Source organism: Protopterus annectens, chromosome 2.part1 (genome assembly GCF_019279795.1).
Source record: "Protopterus annectens isolate FY-2018-M chromosome 2.part1, PAN1.0, whole genome shotgun sequence".
In the NCBI taxonomy this organism is placed as follows: domain Eukaryota; kingdom Metazoa; phylum Chordata; order Ceratodontiformes; family Protopteridae; genus Protopterus; species Protopterus annectens.
In genome coordinates, this window is record NC_056729.1 from 1,244,210,251 (window position 1) to 1,244,228,432 (window position 18,182).

An 18,182-nucleotide genomic window follows, 5' to 3' on the forward strand; every position below is an offset into this window, starting at 1 on the left:
CATATTACTTACTGGGTTTAGCCACAGCAGTCCCTAATTTATTCTGTAGTCTGTTCATCAAAACGTTATTAAATTTTAATTCATGTAAAAATGTTAAGACTTGTTCTGAATCATTGTCATAAAATATGCAAGCATTCTTAAAGGGTTAAGTTAACAACACTCTCATACCTGAACACTAGAGGGCGGCCATATTGAATTTTTTGACAAGGGGTACCCAGGAAATGACATCATTAATCCCGGAAGCGGAGAGTGCTCGGAGAGCCTCAGAAGGAAAGATGGCTGCGAAGTCTGATGGTGTGGGGGTTGTTACCGGTTTCGCCCAGTTGCACAACTTGGACGAGACGGTTGAGAACGAGGAAGGGGAACCGGGGGAAAGCAGCTCCATCCACATATGTCATTGCTGCAACACGTCATCCTGCTACTGGGGCTGCCGGAGTGCTTGTCTGCGTTCCCTCCTGCGGCATACCAAGAGGCGCAAAGGCGAGGAGGACCAGCGGCAGGAGCAACCACCACCGCAACCGGAACGACCGTGGCTGGACTGCTTATGGATTGTGTTGGCATTACTTGTTTTCTTCTGGGACGTGGGCACAGACTTGTGGTTAGCTGTGGACTATTACACCAAGCGGGACCACTTATGGTTCGGACTCACGCTCTTCTTCGTGCTCGTCCCGTCAGTAATGGTGCAGCTGTTGAGTTTTAGGTGGTTCGTGCAGGACTATACAGGCGGGGGTTTGGGGGCAGTGGAGGGGCTTAGCAGCCGGGGTCCCCCGATGATGGGCAGCGTGGCTACTGCCACCTCAACCCCCGGAGGGGTGAGGTTTTGCAGGTTGTCTGTATGGATCTGGCAGTCTGTCATCCACTTGCTGCAGATGGGACAAGTCTGGAGGTAAGAACGAGGAGACTGGGGACGTGGTTACATAGAGGGATGTCATATCCCTGTTTCTGCGTTGTACTTTCCCCCCCCAGATTTGACTGTGAGAGTGACTAAATGTTTTTGATGTAACGTGCAAGGAATGACTGTGTGTGGTACTGGTTCAGCTGATACATTTGAGGAATGCCATGTTTGCAGCACCCTGGAGAGTGACCGTTTTGATCTTTAGTTCTTGTATTTGCTCGCTTTGCACATGTTCTTATTTGTTTATTGTTTCAGCATCAGCGGGTACCCAAAGATACAGTTGAATGAATGAAGCTTGAAATGCATGCCGTCAAGCATGGTAATAAGATTTGCTGGTTTAAAAAGCAATTATTTCTTAGCTGGTCTGTAGTAGTATTTATTATAGTTTGCTAATTGTGTGGGTATATTCACGCTGGCTTTTTTTGGAGTTGCTTTATATTATGTAAACAAAATACTGTTTTACTCCCGAGTTTCTCCAGGCATTTGGTTCTTCTTGCTTTATGTACTATATTCTCCACAATGCAAACACTTGAAGCAGTAGAGCAGGTCATTGAGAATGTGATTCATTTTGGTGATGTTGAGTAGCTGGAGTCTAAGCTCCCAGGGAAATCTGTTTTGGTTCCTCTGCATACTGGACATTTGCAGACTTTTGCTAAACTAAACTGGTGGAGGTAGTAGTTAAAATCGAAGAAAAAAAATCCTAGACTGCATTAAGCCTGCAGTAGCTGGCAAGACTCAGCATGTATGTTTCTGTATTTGAACTAACAATAAGATGTTGGTGGCTGTAATAGATGTAATTGTGCTAAGGTGTCAAAAGTTTAGTGGTTCCAATATATATTTTTTTCTGCAGTGATGCTTTTGCTCATCTGATTTCCATTTTTAGCTCGTTTGTTGGTTATATTGGTATCTGCCTTGGGTCATTGTCATTGCCTTCTAGTCTCTGGAATAGCTATTTGCAGATAACACGGGGTGGTACAGTTCTTTTAAGTTAAATGTTTAATAATCACAGTAGAATGTGAGCTGCTACTTATAGCCAAAGCATACTGTTAGTATGCATGCATGACATGTTTCAAAGCATACTGTGTTTCTGCATCTGTGCGACTGTTAATGCTTAGTCAGTGATAGATTTCAATACCTGAGGCTGACGAAGGAGGGAGGTATACTGGTGTGAAATGTAAAGCAAGCAGGCTTTCAGGATTATACTCTGATATGAGCATGTCTCAGTTGGTATCATGCAATGTGTCTGGAATGGGGGAGGGGTGATTAAAATGCATATATGAGCAGTTGCCACCCCATCTGCTGCATACGCAGATGCATGATTGTGTTCACATTTATGTCATTACTGAGAAAATAGTGCAAACATGTAGATGTGAGCTTGCAATATATTGGTTTTGATATTTGCAGTGTCGGACTGATGTGGCAGTCTTTTGAAATTTGCCATGCATGTGTATGTTGAGAATTTCTGCATAACATGTCACTGTAAAATAAGTATCAGTTTGCCTGTTTAAGAGCATTTAACTTTTATATGTATCTGTTCTAAATGTATTTCTGAACTAACTTGATGCAAATAGGTGAAACTAAGGGTGCATTGAAAGTACTTTTAATGAGGAATGCTACTTTAACAGTTGGTTAGTTTTATTTTAATTTGCAGTTTCAAATGATTGTAGGTCTTGATTGATTAGAATGCTAGGCTTATTATAGCACATTTGTATTAGAGATGTTTGCACCTTGATTTAATTTGTGACATTATATTTTTTCTGCAGTGCCAAAATTAGCCTTTCAAGATGCACACTTGTACCAAGAGGGTGGGGGGCGTCATTTTATCCAAACTTGCAAATTGAATGATGCAGTTCAGTGCATGTTGCTTATTGGCTTGTGCATATGTTATCAATCATGTTGTTGTTTATTATTATTATTATCTTTAAAATATTGTGTTTGCAGTTTTGCTTAATGGTCAGTAGTCTGAGTATAGTGATCATACGGCCTTTTGCTTCTATTGATGCCAAGATTATCTGCTCTTATTGCAAGCAGTTATTCCAGTACAGCTGGGCATGGAAGCTGTTGTTTTACCAACTATCATTTTAGAATGTCTTCATAAATCATTGAACTATGCAAAATTTGTTTAAATTTAAATTGTGCTTGTTATTTGGAAGTAAGTATAATTTGAAAATGTTTCATAAACATGGTTATGAAGGGAAATGTTATTACAATGTCTTTGTTTTAACCTAAATGTGTTAATTATTATTGGGGTTTGATGTGATCCATATAGTTATTGCAGTGCATGTTGTTTTATCAAAAAAAAAAAAAAAATACACATGCACTTTTTCCATTTTAGGTGCCATTTAATTTGTATTGCTGTTGCCTACCCAGTGTTATCAAGTCCAGGCTCAAATCAGTCATAGAAAATATGTCAGTGTCAGTCAACTGAGACCTTTCAATTATTTTTAAAATTGTGCATTGTTTTCAGTTAGTGATATATATGGTAAATACATCAGTTTACTGAAAAGAAATAGTCTGTGAGGCAGTGTCATATTTCCTAGATACCACCGTGATACTTCATTACCTGGTGTCTTTTTTTTTTCTAGCAGTGTTACCACTAAATTAGAGACCCAGTAATGATCCTTATCATTCCAGTAATATTAGTTTCTTCCTTTGCTGCCATGGCAGTGCCCAGCTTTCTGTCAAATTTCACCATATGTAACTATGAGTAAATAAGTTGCCCTGTCTTCTTTTTTTTTTTTTTTTTTTCCTAATGAAAAACAACTTGTGTAAACTTAAATGCAATTTTTGGTTGTCCTTTCTAAAATCTCTGTTTTGATACCTGACGCAAGCGGCTCTCCCCTATTATTCAGCCTTACTGTTTCTTCTGCTAAAAGCGTTACTTATTTTCCAGTTATGGTCCATTCATCCTTGTTATGGAATGAGTACATCTTTTTTTTTTTTTTACAGAATGTAAGTAATGCTATTCATTTAGGCAGATTAAAGCTAATCGCATGATATGTTTAAACTGAATTTGTAAAGCTTTGCTATTTTAATAGTTCTTTTTATTTGGCCACTCTTCTGTTCAAGTCATGGATACATATTTACTGGTATAGTGGTGTTCCTGTTCTGAAATGTAGTGGTGTTTTATTAATTCCATTGGATATTTTGTAAGTGTTATTTTGATTGCTTTATTGCTGTGTTTTGTTGTAAGTGCTTTCTTTGTTTCATGTGTAAAAACTGTCTACATAACTGTTTGTGATGTGCGTTAAATTCTTTTTTAGAAATGGATTTGACTAGCATCACTCACTTTTACAATTGTTTGAGTTTTCATGCTGGATGTACAGGGCCAGCAAAATCTGTAGCTCTCAAGGCTTTCAATTCAAGATTCAGTGACAAAACCTGAAAATTGTGAAGAAAAAATGTTCAGACTAGAGGCAGTTTTACAATAACAGAATAGTGATGGCTTAAGTTTCACATTTATTTGTGTTTTCTGGGCATTCAAAATTAAGTAGCTAAACGGTTTAGCATTTATTTGGAGTTTTGATGCTATCTTTAAAAATCGTAAGCACGTGACAACTCTAACAAAATGTGTTTGTGTGTGTGTGTATATACAGGTAGCAAAATGTGTCTGGGAAATGTTTCTTGCTCACTTTGGAAAGATGTTGTGTTATTAGATGCATATAAAACTTGATTTTTAGACTTCATAATTTTCTTACATTGCAAATTACACTTTGATGAGAGAGCCATTTTGGTGACTTATCAAGTTGGGAGATTTTCCTCACATAACACACAGTCTGCATTTCCATCTTTTATATTGGATTTTTTTCCTATTAAATTGGTGTATCTAGTAATCATCAAATATATGTTTAAGTTGATAATGCAGTTTTGTTTAATTTGGATAGGTGTCCACTTGTCTATGAAAGTAATATAAAGTCTCAAGGGTATGGTAAATGTGCTTCATGCTGCGCTGATTTAATTTCTGTGTTTCTGAATGCAGAAACAGTGGTTGTAAATTGTGGTTTGCACATTTGTCTTTAATCCGTTACTTACAATGCTGCCATGTTTTTATTTTTGGGTAGGTTTATAAATCTTTGTGTTTGGCAGCAGTAGACTACTTTTATTGCAGTTTTACTCGAGTCTGATTGATTATATGAGCCAAAAAACTTCGTCAATAGGTAGGTTACATACCTTCACTATTTAATACTAAATCTTCACTCTCTACTTAATCAGAATTTTCAGTCTTAACTTTCTGTATGTTAAATGCATGGACTGTATCCCTTTTTTATTCTTTGTCATTTCTATATGCTTCTGTTCAAACAGCAATTGTATTTTTTTTATTTTTCCCAGTGCCAACTTTATTTTTTTGAGTTTTGTTATGTAATTCGTGACTTGATGGGTGTACTGCTTTTTGCTGTTCTTTACTTTGAAATGAATGGCATCGTTTATTTAATATAGCCTAGTATCTGTTCAGACATAAAGCAAGTCCTTTTCACTTCTTCCTTTTGATTACTACCACTTTTGGTCATTTGGTGCCATTTGTGTTTACAAATTTACAGACTATAAGACAGGCTTCAAAGTTCTGGACTAGCTTTTTGCCAGAGTGCAAATAAATCTAGCAGTAGAACATGTACAGGTGCACACTGTGCTTTACTCACAAGATTGTGGGCTTTTCCTCTGCCTTGTATTCATCTGTTGCTGGAGAGGCTCTGTCTGTCTGACAACCATGAATAATATGGTACATCAAGGAGTTTGTAATGCAAACAGTGAGGTCAAACCTCTAGCATACATTTAAAAATAAGTGATGACGTATCCCTCAAATTAACAGCTTAGATGCTAAATTTATAAAATAAATTGTGCTTTATTTTACTGTGAAAAGGTTCTACCCCAGCAAAATAGTGGTTATTTTGTGTTATAGTAACAGAGTTCAATTGAATTTAAGTACTTGAATTAAGTTGCTGAACTTCACAATGTTTGCTCGTATTTCATAATTTTTTTTGTGCACACTTTAAGTTTTAGTCAATGTCCTTTAAGAAGTCTGTAGTATGCAGATAGCTGGTAGTTTTCAGTTGAGTTTAATTCTGGTATTTGGATAGCAACTGCTGTGTGCTATATAATTTGTGTTGTGTGTAGTCTGAATTAAGAGGGAGAGAGTGTGAACATGGATGTGTTACAGATTCAGAGAATGTGTGTATGTACATGCATGTTTTGATCTGACCTGGTACTAAGCACTTGAAAAGTTGCCAATGGAATAAAGACAATGGACAATGTTGAGTTACTTTTACTACTATTTGGAAAGTAAATTGAAGATAATTTTCAATGAGGCAATGAGAACAAACTGGCTCAGTAAAATCTGAATTCACCCAGTAGGTAGGTTTATAAGCAAAGTAGGTAGGCTGTGTTTACCTGCCATCAAAATATTTGTTGGTAAGTATGGTGTTTCTTTCATGTTTGCTATAGGTTGCTGTTTGAAAAATGAGTGCAATATCCAGGTAACAGGCAGGAATGATTAAGTATTTTAGATTGGCCACTTAAGTGTTTTATGAGCAATTGGTAAATAATTGGTGTCTAGAACATTTCAAACAATTCTGAAAGGAGCTTGGTAAATTTCATCCCATACCACATTAGAATAGGAAAGTTTCTATTAGTTGTACAGTGATGATGGATTCTGTCTGACTTTGGTAAGTATAACTTGTTTGCATTATTTATATTATTAAAATGTGTGTACTAATACTGATTTATTGAAACAAGTATATATGTATTTTTGTTTCTATGCAGATATGTACAGAATGTATTTTGTATGTAATGTCTATGTTCAAAATGTCCTTGTTTGTGTGTGTGTGAAATATGTAAGTACATGTGCACAGTAGATACACACATACTCTGTCTTCTTGGATACTTGGCAGTGAAAAAAAGGGGGGAGGCAGACTGCCCAAATTAATCTGGAATATGTACAAACTGGTACTTGTTTTATTGTACTATGAGACATTAATGCTTTGCTAAAACTTTGATGGTGCTAAACACAAAGACTTATTTTTGTTGTCTTCCTGTCACATTTTATCATTTACATTGTGTTGTGTTCTGGCAGACTTGTTCTACTTTTTTTTTAATAAATATTTTTATTAAATTATCATGTATGATATAGGCAAACATTGACACCACATTATTTGCAAACATTATACATCACTTATAATCTATCCAGTCATTATCAGTTAATTCAAATCCTGCCTCTTAAACCTTGTTCCTTCTCTACATATATTGTTACCACAATTCCCATTTTTTCCTATGTAGTTTGCTCCTACCCTTTTCTAAAGATCACAATTCCAGTTGTTTTATCTCTGTTACTATATTCACTACTTCCAGTATAGTTGGTTTAGAGTGTGATTTCCATTTTCTAGTAATTGCATTTTTGGCAGCCACCATAATTTGACACAACAAGGCCTTACCATGTCTAGGCAGTTCCAATTCTGTATCATAACTCAGAAAAATCATCTCCCTCATCACACCAATCTGCCCATCCAGCATCACTTGACAGTGCGTCCACAGAGAATCCTTAAAGTCCACCAACTCACTGCACTCCCAGAAAATATGTTCCCAATAATCTCTTTCTTCCCCTTCACACCCCCCAACATTTACTGGCCACCTGAGGAAAAATTCTCTGGTGTCTACTTGGGGTATACAAATGTCGATGTAATCAATTCCAGGCAAAAACCCTAAATCTTCTAGATTTTGTTATTTATTTGGGAGACATACATATATCCTCCCATTGTTTTTGTGAATTGCTTATGCAGTCACTTCCCAATCCTTTCTAACTTTCTCTAGATTCTATTAAAAATGGTACCAGTGCTAGTTTTATGTTTAGGACCTACCATTTCTTTCTCTTTGCCTGTACTCTGATATCAGTGCTTGATAGGGAAGGCAGTCTCTAAACTGCAGTCCTCTTTCCAGTCTATCATTGTAAAAGGAAAAAAACTTCAAAGACCAGTGCACGTTAGGTTCAAGCAAGGCACCCTTTATTACTTGCAGCAAGGAGACAAAGCATGTAGGTACAGGATTTGTCTGGCTCTTTGGTGATCAATATGTTATTCTTATACAGTTCTCTTCACGTCACACAGAAAATGTTACTATTCTATTGCTGACGTAGTTAGACACAGCTTTCTGTATGTTCTACAAAAAATGTTACCAGACTTATTGCTGACATGGTCAGATTATTTGCTGACTTGCAAAACATTTTGAGAAAAACAACCTGGCCTTGGGCTTATTTTAGCCCACCTTAACTTTTCAATTCTTCAATTGTACAGTTCTAATACATTTTTTCTAGATTCAAGGTACATTTCTAGCTTTAGTGCAAGTAATGCTGACTATGGTTTATACTTTCAAGCATCTATTGTTTTCTTTATCAAAGCTTCTAGCAGCTGCATACTTTCTCATGGCATAAGCAGAAATGAAATATCTCTAAGTTTCATGACATTAGCAGAAATTAAATGTTTCTTGTTATTTTCATGACATTAGCAGAAATGAAATGTTTCTTAAGTTTCTAATAGCTGTGCAGATTCATGCAGTGTGAACAGAATAAATGTATTAACCCTTTTAAACCTTGAATGCACTAAGCATGCATAAGCATGCATATTACTTTGATCTCAGCACTTGTTCAGAAAAAAAAATTCATCTGCTTTTACTGTACTTGTGTTTTTACCTACTTTATTTTACTTTTGCATCATCTTAAAAGTACTCAGTTGTATTTATTATTGCTTGGTGTAACTCATTCTAAGCCTTTTGGTTTAAACACTTGGGCTTCGGACCAGTTGTTTTGCACTGAGAGGGTTTGTGGTCTGCACTGTAGTGGCAGAACAGGTAGCTTACATCCTTCTAGGTTGGGAACTGCTGATTGAGGGCTCAGTGTCTGTTATTCTAAAAGTGTATTAATTCTGGTTTAAGCACTTGGGCTTTCAGGCCAGTTATTTTATGTTAAGAGGGTCCGTGGTCTGCACTCTTGTGGGAGGAGAGGCTGGACTCTGCCCTTCTGAGCTGGGAATTTCTGGTTAAAGGCTTATAGTGCATGCATATCTGAACTGCTTTTTACTGAAGTTGGTGCGCCTTGTTTGCTGTGGCATAGACTGGATTCGGGCCTGCTGGATCTAGCTTTGTTTGTGTAACTTGAGCACTAATCCAGGCATTCTCTAAAGTATTCGATTGTATTTATTACTGCTTGGTAGTAACTTGATTAAAGTGTAGCTATCATTCTAAGTCTTTTGGATTAAGCACTTGGGCTTCAGACCAGTTAGGAAGGTTTGTGTCATGCACTGTGGTGGCAGGACAGGTAGCTTTCATCCTTCTAAGTTGGGAACTGCTGATTGAAAGCCCAGTGTCTGTTATTAGGCACTTGGGCTTCAGGCCAGTTATTTTACATTAAGAAGGTTCGTGGTCTGCACTCTTGTGGGAGAAGAGGCTGGACTCTGCCCTTCTGAGCTGGGAATTTCTGGTTAAAGGTTTATAGTGCCTGAATATTTGAACTGTATCTTACTGAAATTGGTACACCTTGTTTGCTGTAGCATAGACTAGATCCAGGCCTGCTGAATCTAGCTTTGTTTATATCCTTGTTATTTCCCTGGAACTCTAATTCCACCTAATACACGGCTTCTCAGCGCTTCTGTGGATCACTAGTGATATCTGCATTGCTTACTGTACTTATTTCCTTGTTTCACTTGAAAGAAGATTACTGTTTGTCGTTTTTGCATTTAAGTTACCTGTAACACATTGCACTTAAGTTACCTGGCACTTGCTCGCTAAAGCAATTATATAAGTCAGCACCAAGCACTGCACCCTCACTCCCCACTGGCTCTTGTTTTCAATTATTAAGGAATTCCCAATATTATTCTAGCATGTCCAAAGGTCAGTTGTCAATCTCGTCTCTGGTCAAGCTGGTGAATCTGGCAATGTTACAACTGCCTCATGTACACAGACAACCCTCTCCTCCTCCCAACAAATTCCAACACATGTGAAAGATGCAACCATATAGCCAAACTGGAGGCTAAGCTCTCTCAACTCAGTACTGGCATAACCAGTCAGGAGGAGAAGGAAACCACACTCGCTACAATTCCAGTCTCACATAGACCTACCACGACAGCAAACCAAACACATAATCACACAAACACACAAAAACATACTCGGAGGCTCTAAATAAAGATCTGCCTAAACAGCAGAGACCTCCAAAGCAGACACCCAAGCAACCGCTACCCCAAAACAAAACACGTGCAATACATATCTCACAAAGCCAGTATGCCGAACAGTCACAGCCCTTAAGACTAAACAACACACCTGATACACTTGTAATAGGTGACTCTATTGTCAGGCACGTCCCGCTCACCAGGCTGAAGAAGGAGAGGGTCATGGTGAGCAGCCTGTCGGGCGCTAGGATCTGCCACATAACACAAGCACTCAGGTCACTCCAAGGCAAGTACAAATATGACTCAGTCATTGTCCATGCTGGTGTGAATGACCTGTGACGTACCTCCCTGGACTACATGAAAAGAGACCTAAAGGAGCTCTCTGAGCATGTAGCCCAGGCCGGTATGACCCTGACCTTGAGTAGCATCTTATCCTCACCAAGAATGATGCCACAATATGAAGACAAGATGATCAATTTCAACAATTGGCTTAAGTACTGGTGTCATTCAAAGGGGATCCAATGCCTGTCAGCTTGGGATGATATGCTCGACAAGCCACGATGCTTCGCTAGGGACGGCTTGCACCTGTCACCCCTGGGCTTTCGGATATTGGCCAAGGCTCTTGCTACCCCATAGTGCCTTTTTTAGGCAAGGCTCAAAAGACAAACCCACCTCCATAGGTATCACAAGGGATAAGAAACTAAGAGTAATGCTACTCAACGCCAGAAGTCTAAACCTCAAGATGCATGCACTCGAAACTCTCCTTAGCATGGAGAACATCGATATCTGTGCAGTAACAGAAACCTGGTTCAGGGCTCCCGAGAGCACCCCAGCACTACCAGATTATACCTCATACCATGCTTTTCGGCCCCAAAACTTGGACTGAACCACAAAAGGAGGGGGAGTATCGATATTCTTCAAAGATACCCACACCTCCAGGTTGGTGGCAAAGCACGAAGCATCAGAGACTATCCATGTGCAACTAACAGTGGGTAAAACTGCCTTCCAGTTTATAGCCTGCTACCGACCACCCTCCCAAACCCGGGAACCCCACTCGGCCTTTCTGAGAACACTGGAAAATATGAAGGTCTCTCCAAACACCATTATATTGGGCGACTTCAACTACCCAAACATAGACTGGGAGCATTACTCTAGCTCCAACACCCTAGCCCAAAGGTTCCTAGAATTTATAAACTCAAATGCTATAGAACAACTTGTTACCACTCCCACAAGAGGGGAAAACATACTGGACCTGATCATCACCAACATGGGGACTCTATGCTCCAGACCAGAAGTGTATCCCTCACTGGTATCCCTCACTGGTAAGATCAGACCATAAACTAATCTCACTGGATATTCACATCCTGACCCCACCCCCTGCCCAGAAAACCACAGTGAAAAACTTCTCTAAAGCAAATTTCACACTCCTCAAAACCGAGGTGGGATCCTTCAAAGCCCCCGGGCCTGTGGAAAATACGGCCCAGACCGCAGAATCCTTTATAAACGCATTCTATGAACACCTTCAGGAATGCATGGATCATGCGATCCCAAATAAAACCAAGACCAATCCTCCAAAGGCAGACGTCCTGTCTGGTGGACCCCAGCCATAAACAAACTATACAATAGAAGGAGGAAGCTACTAAATGATAGAGCAAAATCCCAAAAAGGGAAGGCATCACTGATCGGTATTAGCAAAAAACTACGGGCACTCATAAAATTGTCTAAGGCTAGCATCGAGAGAAAAATTGCACAGGACACTAAGGATAATCACAAGGCTTTCTTTAGTTATGTTAGGAACCTGGGTGGTAATTCCCAGATATGCTCAGAATTTGTCCAAATTAGTCCAAAATGACAAAAAATACACTGAACCCACAGACATTGCCAACATCCTAGCTGTCAGGTTCTGCGCAAACTCCCCCCCCCCCCCCCCACCAAAAGGGCAAATATCTATCCCAGCAGAGTGCTGCCCCCCTGACATCTCAGATGCTCAGGTAAGAGCCGCCCTCCAAAGCAAAAAAACACAGCATCAATGGGACAAGGCGGTGTCCCGGGCTGCGTCCTACATGAACTCCAAGAAGAGCTAAACCCAAACATAAAACTACTGTTCAATCTCAGCCTTACTACAGGATATGTGCCCAAAGAGTGGTGTACAGCAACAGTGGTCCCTCTCCATAAAGGTGGTGCCTCAACGGATCCCGGAAACTATCGCCCCATAAGCCTGACTAGCTTGGTCTGCAAAGCTATGGAAAGGATCATCATGGACCTCATAAATAAAGATATTGGGGACCTACAGACACTGGATCCTACCCAGTTCGGCTTTGTTAAGGGCAGATCCTGCCTCTTAAACCTGGTTGATTTCTTTGAAACAGTCACCAAGGCCATTGACAAGGGGAAGGTGGTCCACACAGCCTACCTGGACCTCGCAAAAGCCTTTGATACAGTACCCCACTCGGGCATTATAGATAAGCTCACCAGCTTAAATATAAACCCCTATGTCACTAGATGGATTGCAAACTGGCTCAAGGACAGAACCCACATGGTTATAATTGCTGGAGCCATGTCAGACTCCAAACCAGTTACAAGTGGTGTCCCACAAGGCTCAGTCCTGGGACCTCTCTTGTTCGGTATATATTTCTCGGAGGTACAGGCCAACATGGAAGGACTGTGGCTGACCAAGTTCACAGATGACTGCAAACTGGGCGCCATAATCGACTCTCCAGCCGACACAAGTATCCTCCAAAAGGGCGTCATAGAAACAGACAACTTTGGCAAAAACAAAGTGCCCACAAATTACCACATAGTTGGTAATCCATTAAGTACAGAAGAAGTAATTAGGGACCTGGGGACCCAAGTTGATAGCCGTCTCTCATTTGACAACCACGTGGCCAAAGTGGTTAGAAAAACATTTTATATAGCCCACCTAATCATGAAGGGATTCACATCTAGATCAGGGGAGGTCATCGTGCCTCTTTACTCATCCCTCATCAGGCCCATAATTGAGTACAATGCCCCTTTTGGGATGTACCTTACCAGACACCTGCAGCAACTGGAAAGACCCCAAAAGTACCTCCCCAAGAGGATCAAAGGGCTCAAACAGATGCCATATGCTGCCCGGTTAAAGAAACTCCAGCTCTACTCAGTGGCATACCGCCTGTTCAGATGCGATATGTGCCTGATGTATAAAGCCATGTCCAACCCGGAATTAATGGACATGCTGCACCTCAGAAAATCCAAATCCCATCGTGCTACGCGCTCGAGAGACTTGAACCTCAGCACTGAAATAAATAGGACATGCTGGAGGGACAGATTCATAACCCAGAGGCTCCCTTCACTCTAGAATAAAATCCCAGTCCAGGTTAGGCAGAGTCCCTCATTGACTCTCTTTAAGAGGAATCTTGATGAGTGGATGGGAGATCGTAGGTTTACCCCGGGTATCACTTCTGTGTCACTGTTAGACAGAGTCACAGTATACTAACCTCAAAAAAGGGCATAGCAAAATAAATTTAAAATGGGTGGCGAAAGCCAAACACATTCTGGCTAGGCTTATAAATGCCCTCGGGCAGATAGCCTAGTATGAACCTATTACTATTATATATTTTTCCAACAATCATCTTTCCTTCTTTAGTTATTTGCTTGCATTACATTGATTCTTTTGCAGTTTTCTCCAATAAATTTCGGCACCCTCTTGTCTATCATCTATATCCCTAATTGCAGTCATCCCTATTGACAGAATCTCCTTTCTCCATTCTGATGTTGGTTTAGTTCTTAGAATATGTTTTGTTACTTTATGGATATAATATTCTGTACGATTATCGTCATTCTCCTTAAAGACCTGCATCCAAAATCCCAGTCTCTCCTTGTTTCTTGAGCTTCCCCCATGTTTCATGATCATCCCTTTCCACTTTGAATTACAGTTTTCTGCTTGTGCTATGTATAAGAGTCTTAACTGTGTAGTCTGGGTAATAACCAGTCTGAAGGGGTATTTCAATCTGCCCTGTTCTGCTGGACGAATCATCTTATCCCACTTTGACTCTTGCCATCTTCCCTTCCCAGATAAAGTTCTTCAGCTCTTTATTATGTTGCATTGCTGGCTCCTTTTTCACTTCTCAGACTCAGGGGTTTGGTACTGGTGTCAAATCCTTTAGTTTATGTGCCAGTGCCAAGAGTCCTTTGCTTTGATGGTTGTTAAGCTGGGTAGAGAAGCTTTGTGACTAATGCTTATCTTAACTCCAGTGTTGATTCACGTTACCACAATTATTCTGTGTGGTGTTCTCCCACCATCATCCTATGTTTCAGCCAGCCCTATCTTCTAATTTTTCTGTCATTGAGTCTAAACAATGTGTCCTACACTGAGGTGACCTATGTCTGGCATACAAGGCATCCTCTGACCTAATACCGATTAACTTTACTGCACATCAGCAAGTCAAATTGCAACAGAAATACTAGAGTCTTGGGATCTAAACTCTTCTTCAACATTTACAGAACAGTTTGCAAGGACATGTATATCTCACAGAGGATACCAGTGCTCTGGAGCAGACTCTCCATCAACATAAAACAAAGTTCACCTCTGTCCGTATTTAAACGAAACTTGGATCTATGGCTGGAAAAAATAAAATTTACCCCAAGACACTCCCTACACTGTTATGAACAGAGACCACTCCTACATGCTTTATCCCATCATGGGTTCCCTTAAATTATCTATTGTATTATCCCATCCTAGTTCTTTTCATTAGAAGTACTATATAATTACTCGTGTTGTGATAGTTAAGGCTAATTTCTAACCAAATGGAATAGGTTAATTTGAGCACAAAAAGGGTAATTGGCTAGACTTAAAATGCCCCACAAGGGCAGTTAGCCTAGTACTTACCTATGAGTCTTTCTTGGGTCTCAGAATTTTTCATTCAAGGCAGAGAAAATGAAGCACATCAACAACTTCCCAGACTACTTTGTCTTACTGGGGGAAACCTTTGTCTGACTCACTTTCTGTAAAGGCGCACAGTAAGGCATTGTTTAAGAAGAAAGGGTGTATATTACATGATCAAAACATTATTTAAGGAAACGGGATTTAATATCGAAATGCACTTCATCTAACTCGGTCTTTTGGGGAGCTGCACCCCCCCCTACTAATTACATATACCAACTCTGAGATCGCACTACAGTGAGGAAAGGGCAAATTTTCCAGTCTTTACTGTACCTCGATCTCACTATCAACAGCTCTTTAAGTGCATTTTGATATTAAATCCTGTTCACTAATAATTTTTCGATCATGTAATATAGATCCAAGACGAAGCACATAGGTTTAACCCCACCACCCACCTCTCATCCCAACCAATTTGGATGATGAGAAAGACATTGATTCTGTGTGTTTCAATGATGATTACAAGTTTGGGGATGTTATGGAACTACTGTGAGGGGGTTCTGTTAGCCAACTGACCCCTTTTCCTCCCACTACAGGGGGGTGCTACAGAAGCTGTTTTAGTCCACTCAGCAGTCTTCTGGGTTGCCTCCTTTTGTCGGACATATCTGAGGTTGCTACAAAGGCTTCCGACATATCTGAGGTTGCTACAAAGGCTTCCTAAGATAACCAAAGTATGTTAACTATATTGTCAGGCTTTTGCCCTGCCACCACTAAGAGTTTTTGGTTGGAGACTCCCTAGCAGGCTACTTTAGCACTGGCAGCTGCTGTAGAAAGGGCTGTTATTCCACAGAGTCCAACAGTCCACCTACCAGATAAGGAGTACAAGGTGGTAGACCACTTCAGAATGGATAAATATGCATTCTCTGGTTTTTTTTCTGGGTATGCTCAATTATTTGGCCCTTAAGATGGAACTTCAAACAAGTTCGTGTGTGTGATCAAGAGGAGTGGTCTGTTGTGCTCATAAAAGTGAAGTTCAAGTCCTACTTTGTAACATTGTCTTCTGCAGCACATATTATGCCAGTAACTTGCAACACTGCCAGAGGTTCAGTGAGCATTTCTTTGTCAGCCTGGGACCAGAGTTCTTTTGTATTGATATTCGGTATCATCTGATCAGTACAGACTGTGTTGATTGCAATGGAAATGATCAGCATCGACACTAGGACTGGCTGTCTTACAAAATAAAACGCCTTAAGCTTGGAGTGCATTCCTCACATTTAATTACCACACTGATGTTGCAAACTGTTCTACTTGGGCAGTCTTTGCATGTGTGACAACACTAATCTAAAACCAAGGTACTCTTCTGCTTGGTCTTGTGCCCTGTCATTCTTCCTGACAGTGTATCAGAAGGTTCAAATAACCACCTGTGAAATCACCAGAGGTACTGGTTATAACTTTTTCCTTCTCTGGTTCCTTCTTTCAAGAAGGTGAAGGAAGCACCTATGCAAGAAGAAGCACATTGACTGCCCTTGGAGTCCTCATGGCAGACTCTGGTGATAGGGATTTGATTAGATGACCCACCAAGATGTCCCCAAGTTTAAGGAACTTTTAGAATTTGTTTTATGGAAAGGAAGAATACCCCAAAGATCCCACTGCATCTTCAAAAAAAATCTTTCAGGAGATTCTTTGATCATTCCCACCCTTCGGTTGGATGTTTGTTTTTTCCCCACAGACAAAATGATCACCTTTGTTCTCTGGAATATTGGATTGAGACCGATGCCGTGGCACCAATGTCTTGTAGACCAGATAAGGTCTTTCAGCCTCCTAAGTGGTAGAACTATTATTTTCAACACATCACAGAGCATTGTGCTTTTATCTCGCAGATAAGGACTCCCAAGGTGAAAGATCTCTTTGGAAGTCTTGTATTTATGTCCTTTTCAGTCAGGGTAATTTACCTGTTTATCTCATATGCTGTGGTTGCAGACAAGGCTTACAGAGAAGAATATCAAGGTGGTGCAAAAGTTACAGTGGTGAACTTTTTAAAACAAACCTTTCTTTTTCTCAGGCTCTGCTGCCTTACTCGATTTCTAACCTCACAAGGTAGCTGTTCCATAATTGTACAATTGGTGCATTGAAGGCAATGAAGTAATCTATGCTGCTATTGCACCTAGTTCACCTTTTTGGTTTTCTGAGAATTCCAAGGTATTAATAGAACTGTTCTAGCTGGCACAATAGTCAAGAAGTACGTGGGGGGGAAAGAGGGAAAATCCCTCAGTTTGAGACTTTGCAGCATTCCTCTTCTAGGTCAAAAGGTTCTACACTATTTGTGGCACATAAAGGGTCAGCAGTCTCAGAACAATCGGAAGTTTGTGAGGAAGAAGAACAGCCACTATAATTTTCAGAGCAGATGCCAGGCTAGAGGCAAGAGTTCTGAGACTTGGTCTGGGGGTACAGCAGTGGCAGACTCTTGGGACTTACCCAGCTTTTGACTGTTGAAGCAGTTGGGATCAGATGTCCTTCCATTTGTCTGAATGGCTGACCATTGTAAAAGATTGGTGGATTCAGACAATTCTATCCAGAGGGTACAAAATTCAGTTCCTCACTCATTCCACATTCTTTACAAACTGCACTGTCTTCCATTGCCAAACATTTTGCCCCATCAGGGGTGTGACAAGAAAAGATGTCTTAATTTAATCTCATTCAAAAACAGCCATCCAAGAGAGGTTTACCAGAACAGAGTCTGGATGTTACTCCAGCTTTGTTTTAGTTCACCAGAAGACCAAGGTTCTCAGACTAATTCTGGATCCAAACAGCTGAAATGAGTGTATTCCTAAGGAAAATGTCTAGATGGTCAAACTACAGTCATTTCTTCCTTGCTTGTTTGAAAGGAGATTGGTTGGTTGGTTGTTTTTTTTTTTTTGGATGCCCAGGGTAGCTGTTTCTACATAGATTGCAAAGGGTGTCAAGTAGTTTTCTTTGCTTCTTGACCAAGGTGAGCTTTCATCAATTTCTCTTGATACCACTTAGTCTTGCTCCAGCTTCTAAGTTATTTAACGTCTGTATGTATACTATTATCGTGAACATGTGTCTAACATTTCAAGATGTTTCCTTACCTTGATAGCTGTTTCTAACCACTCTGACTGTAGAGTAGCTAGTGCTAGCATCAGTCTCCATGTCACTTCTTGCAGTCTTTGGGGAATTTAGATAACCACTTTGGTAGAATCATCATATACTCTTATGCTTCATTGGTTGTAAGACTGCATTCAGTGTTCAACTTTTTGTCTCT

The 18,182-nt window shown here is 40.1% G+C and overlaps 1 protein-coding gene across 1 annotated transcript in view; it reads left to right on the forward strand.

The window, feature by feature from the left end:
• The first annotated feature begins 206 nt into the window (after window positions 1-206).
• The window catches only part of LOC122794409 (XK-related protein 6-like), a 78,468-nt gene continuing 60,492 nt past the window's right edge, over window positions 207-18,182 (forward strand). The window contains exon 1 of the mRNA XM_044062774.1: window positions 207-886. Within this exon, the coding sequence (XP_043918709.1) occupies window positions 222-886 (665 nt within the window). The 5' untranslated portion in view covers window positions 207-221. The remainder of the gene's footprint in view (window positions 887-18,182) is intronic.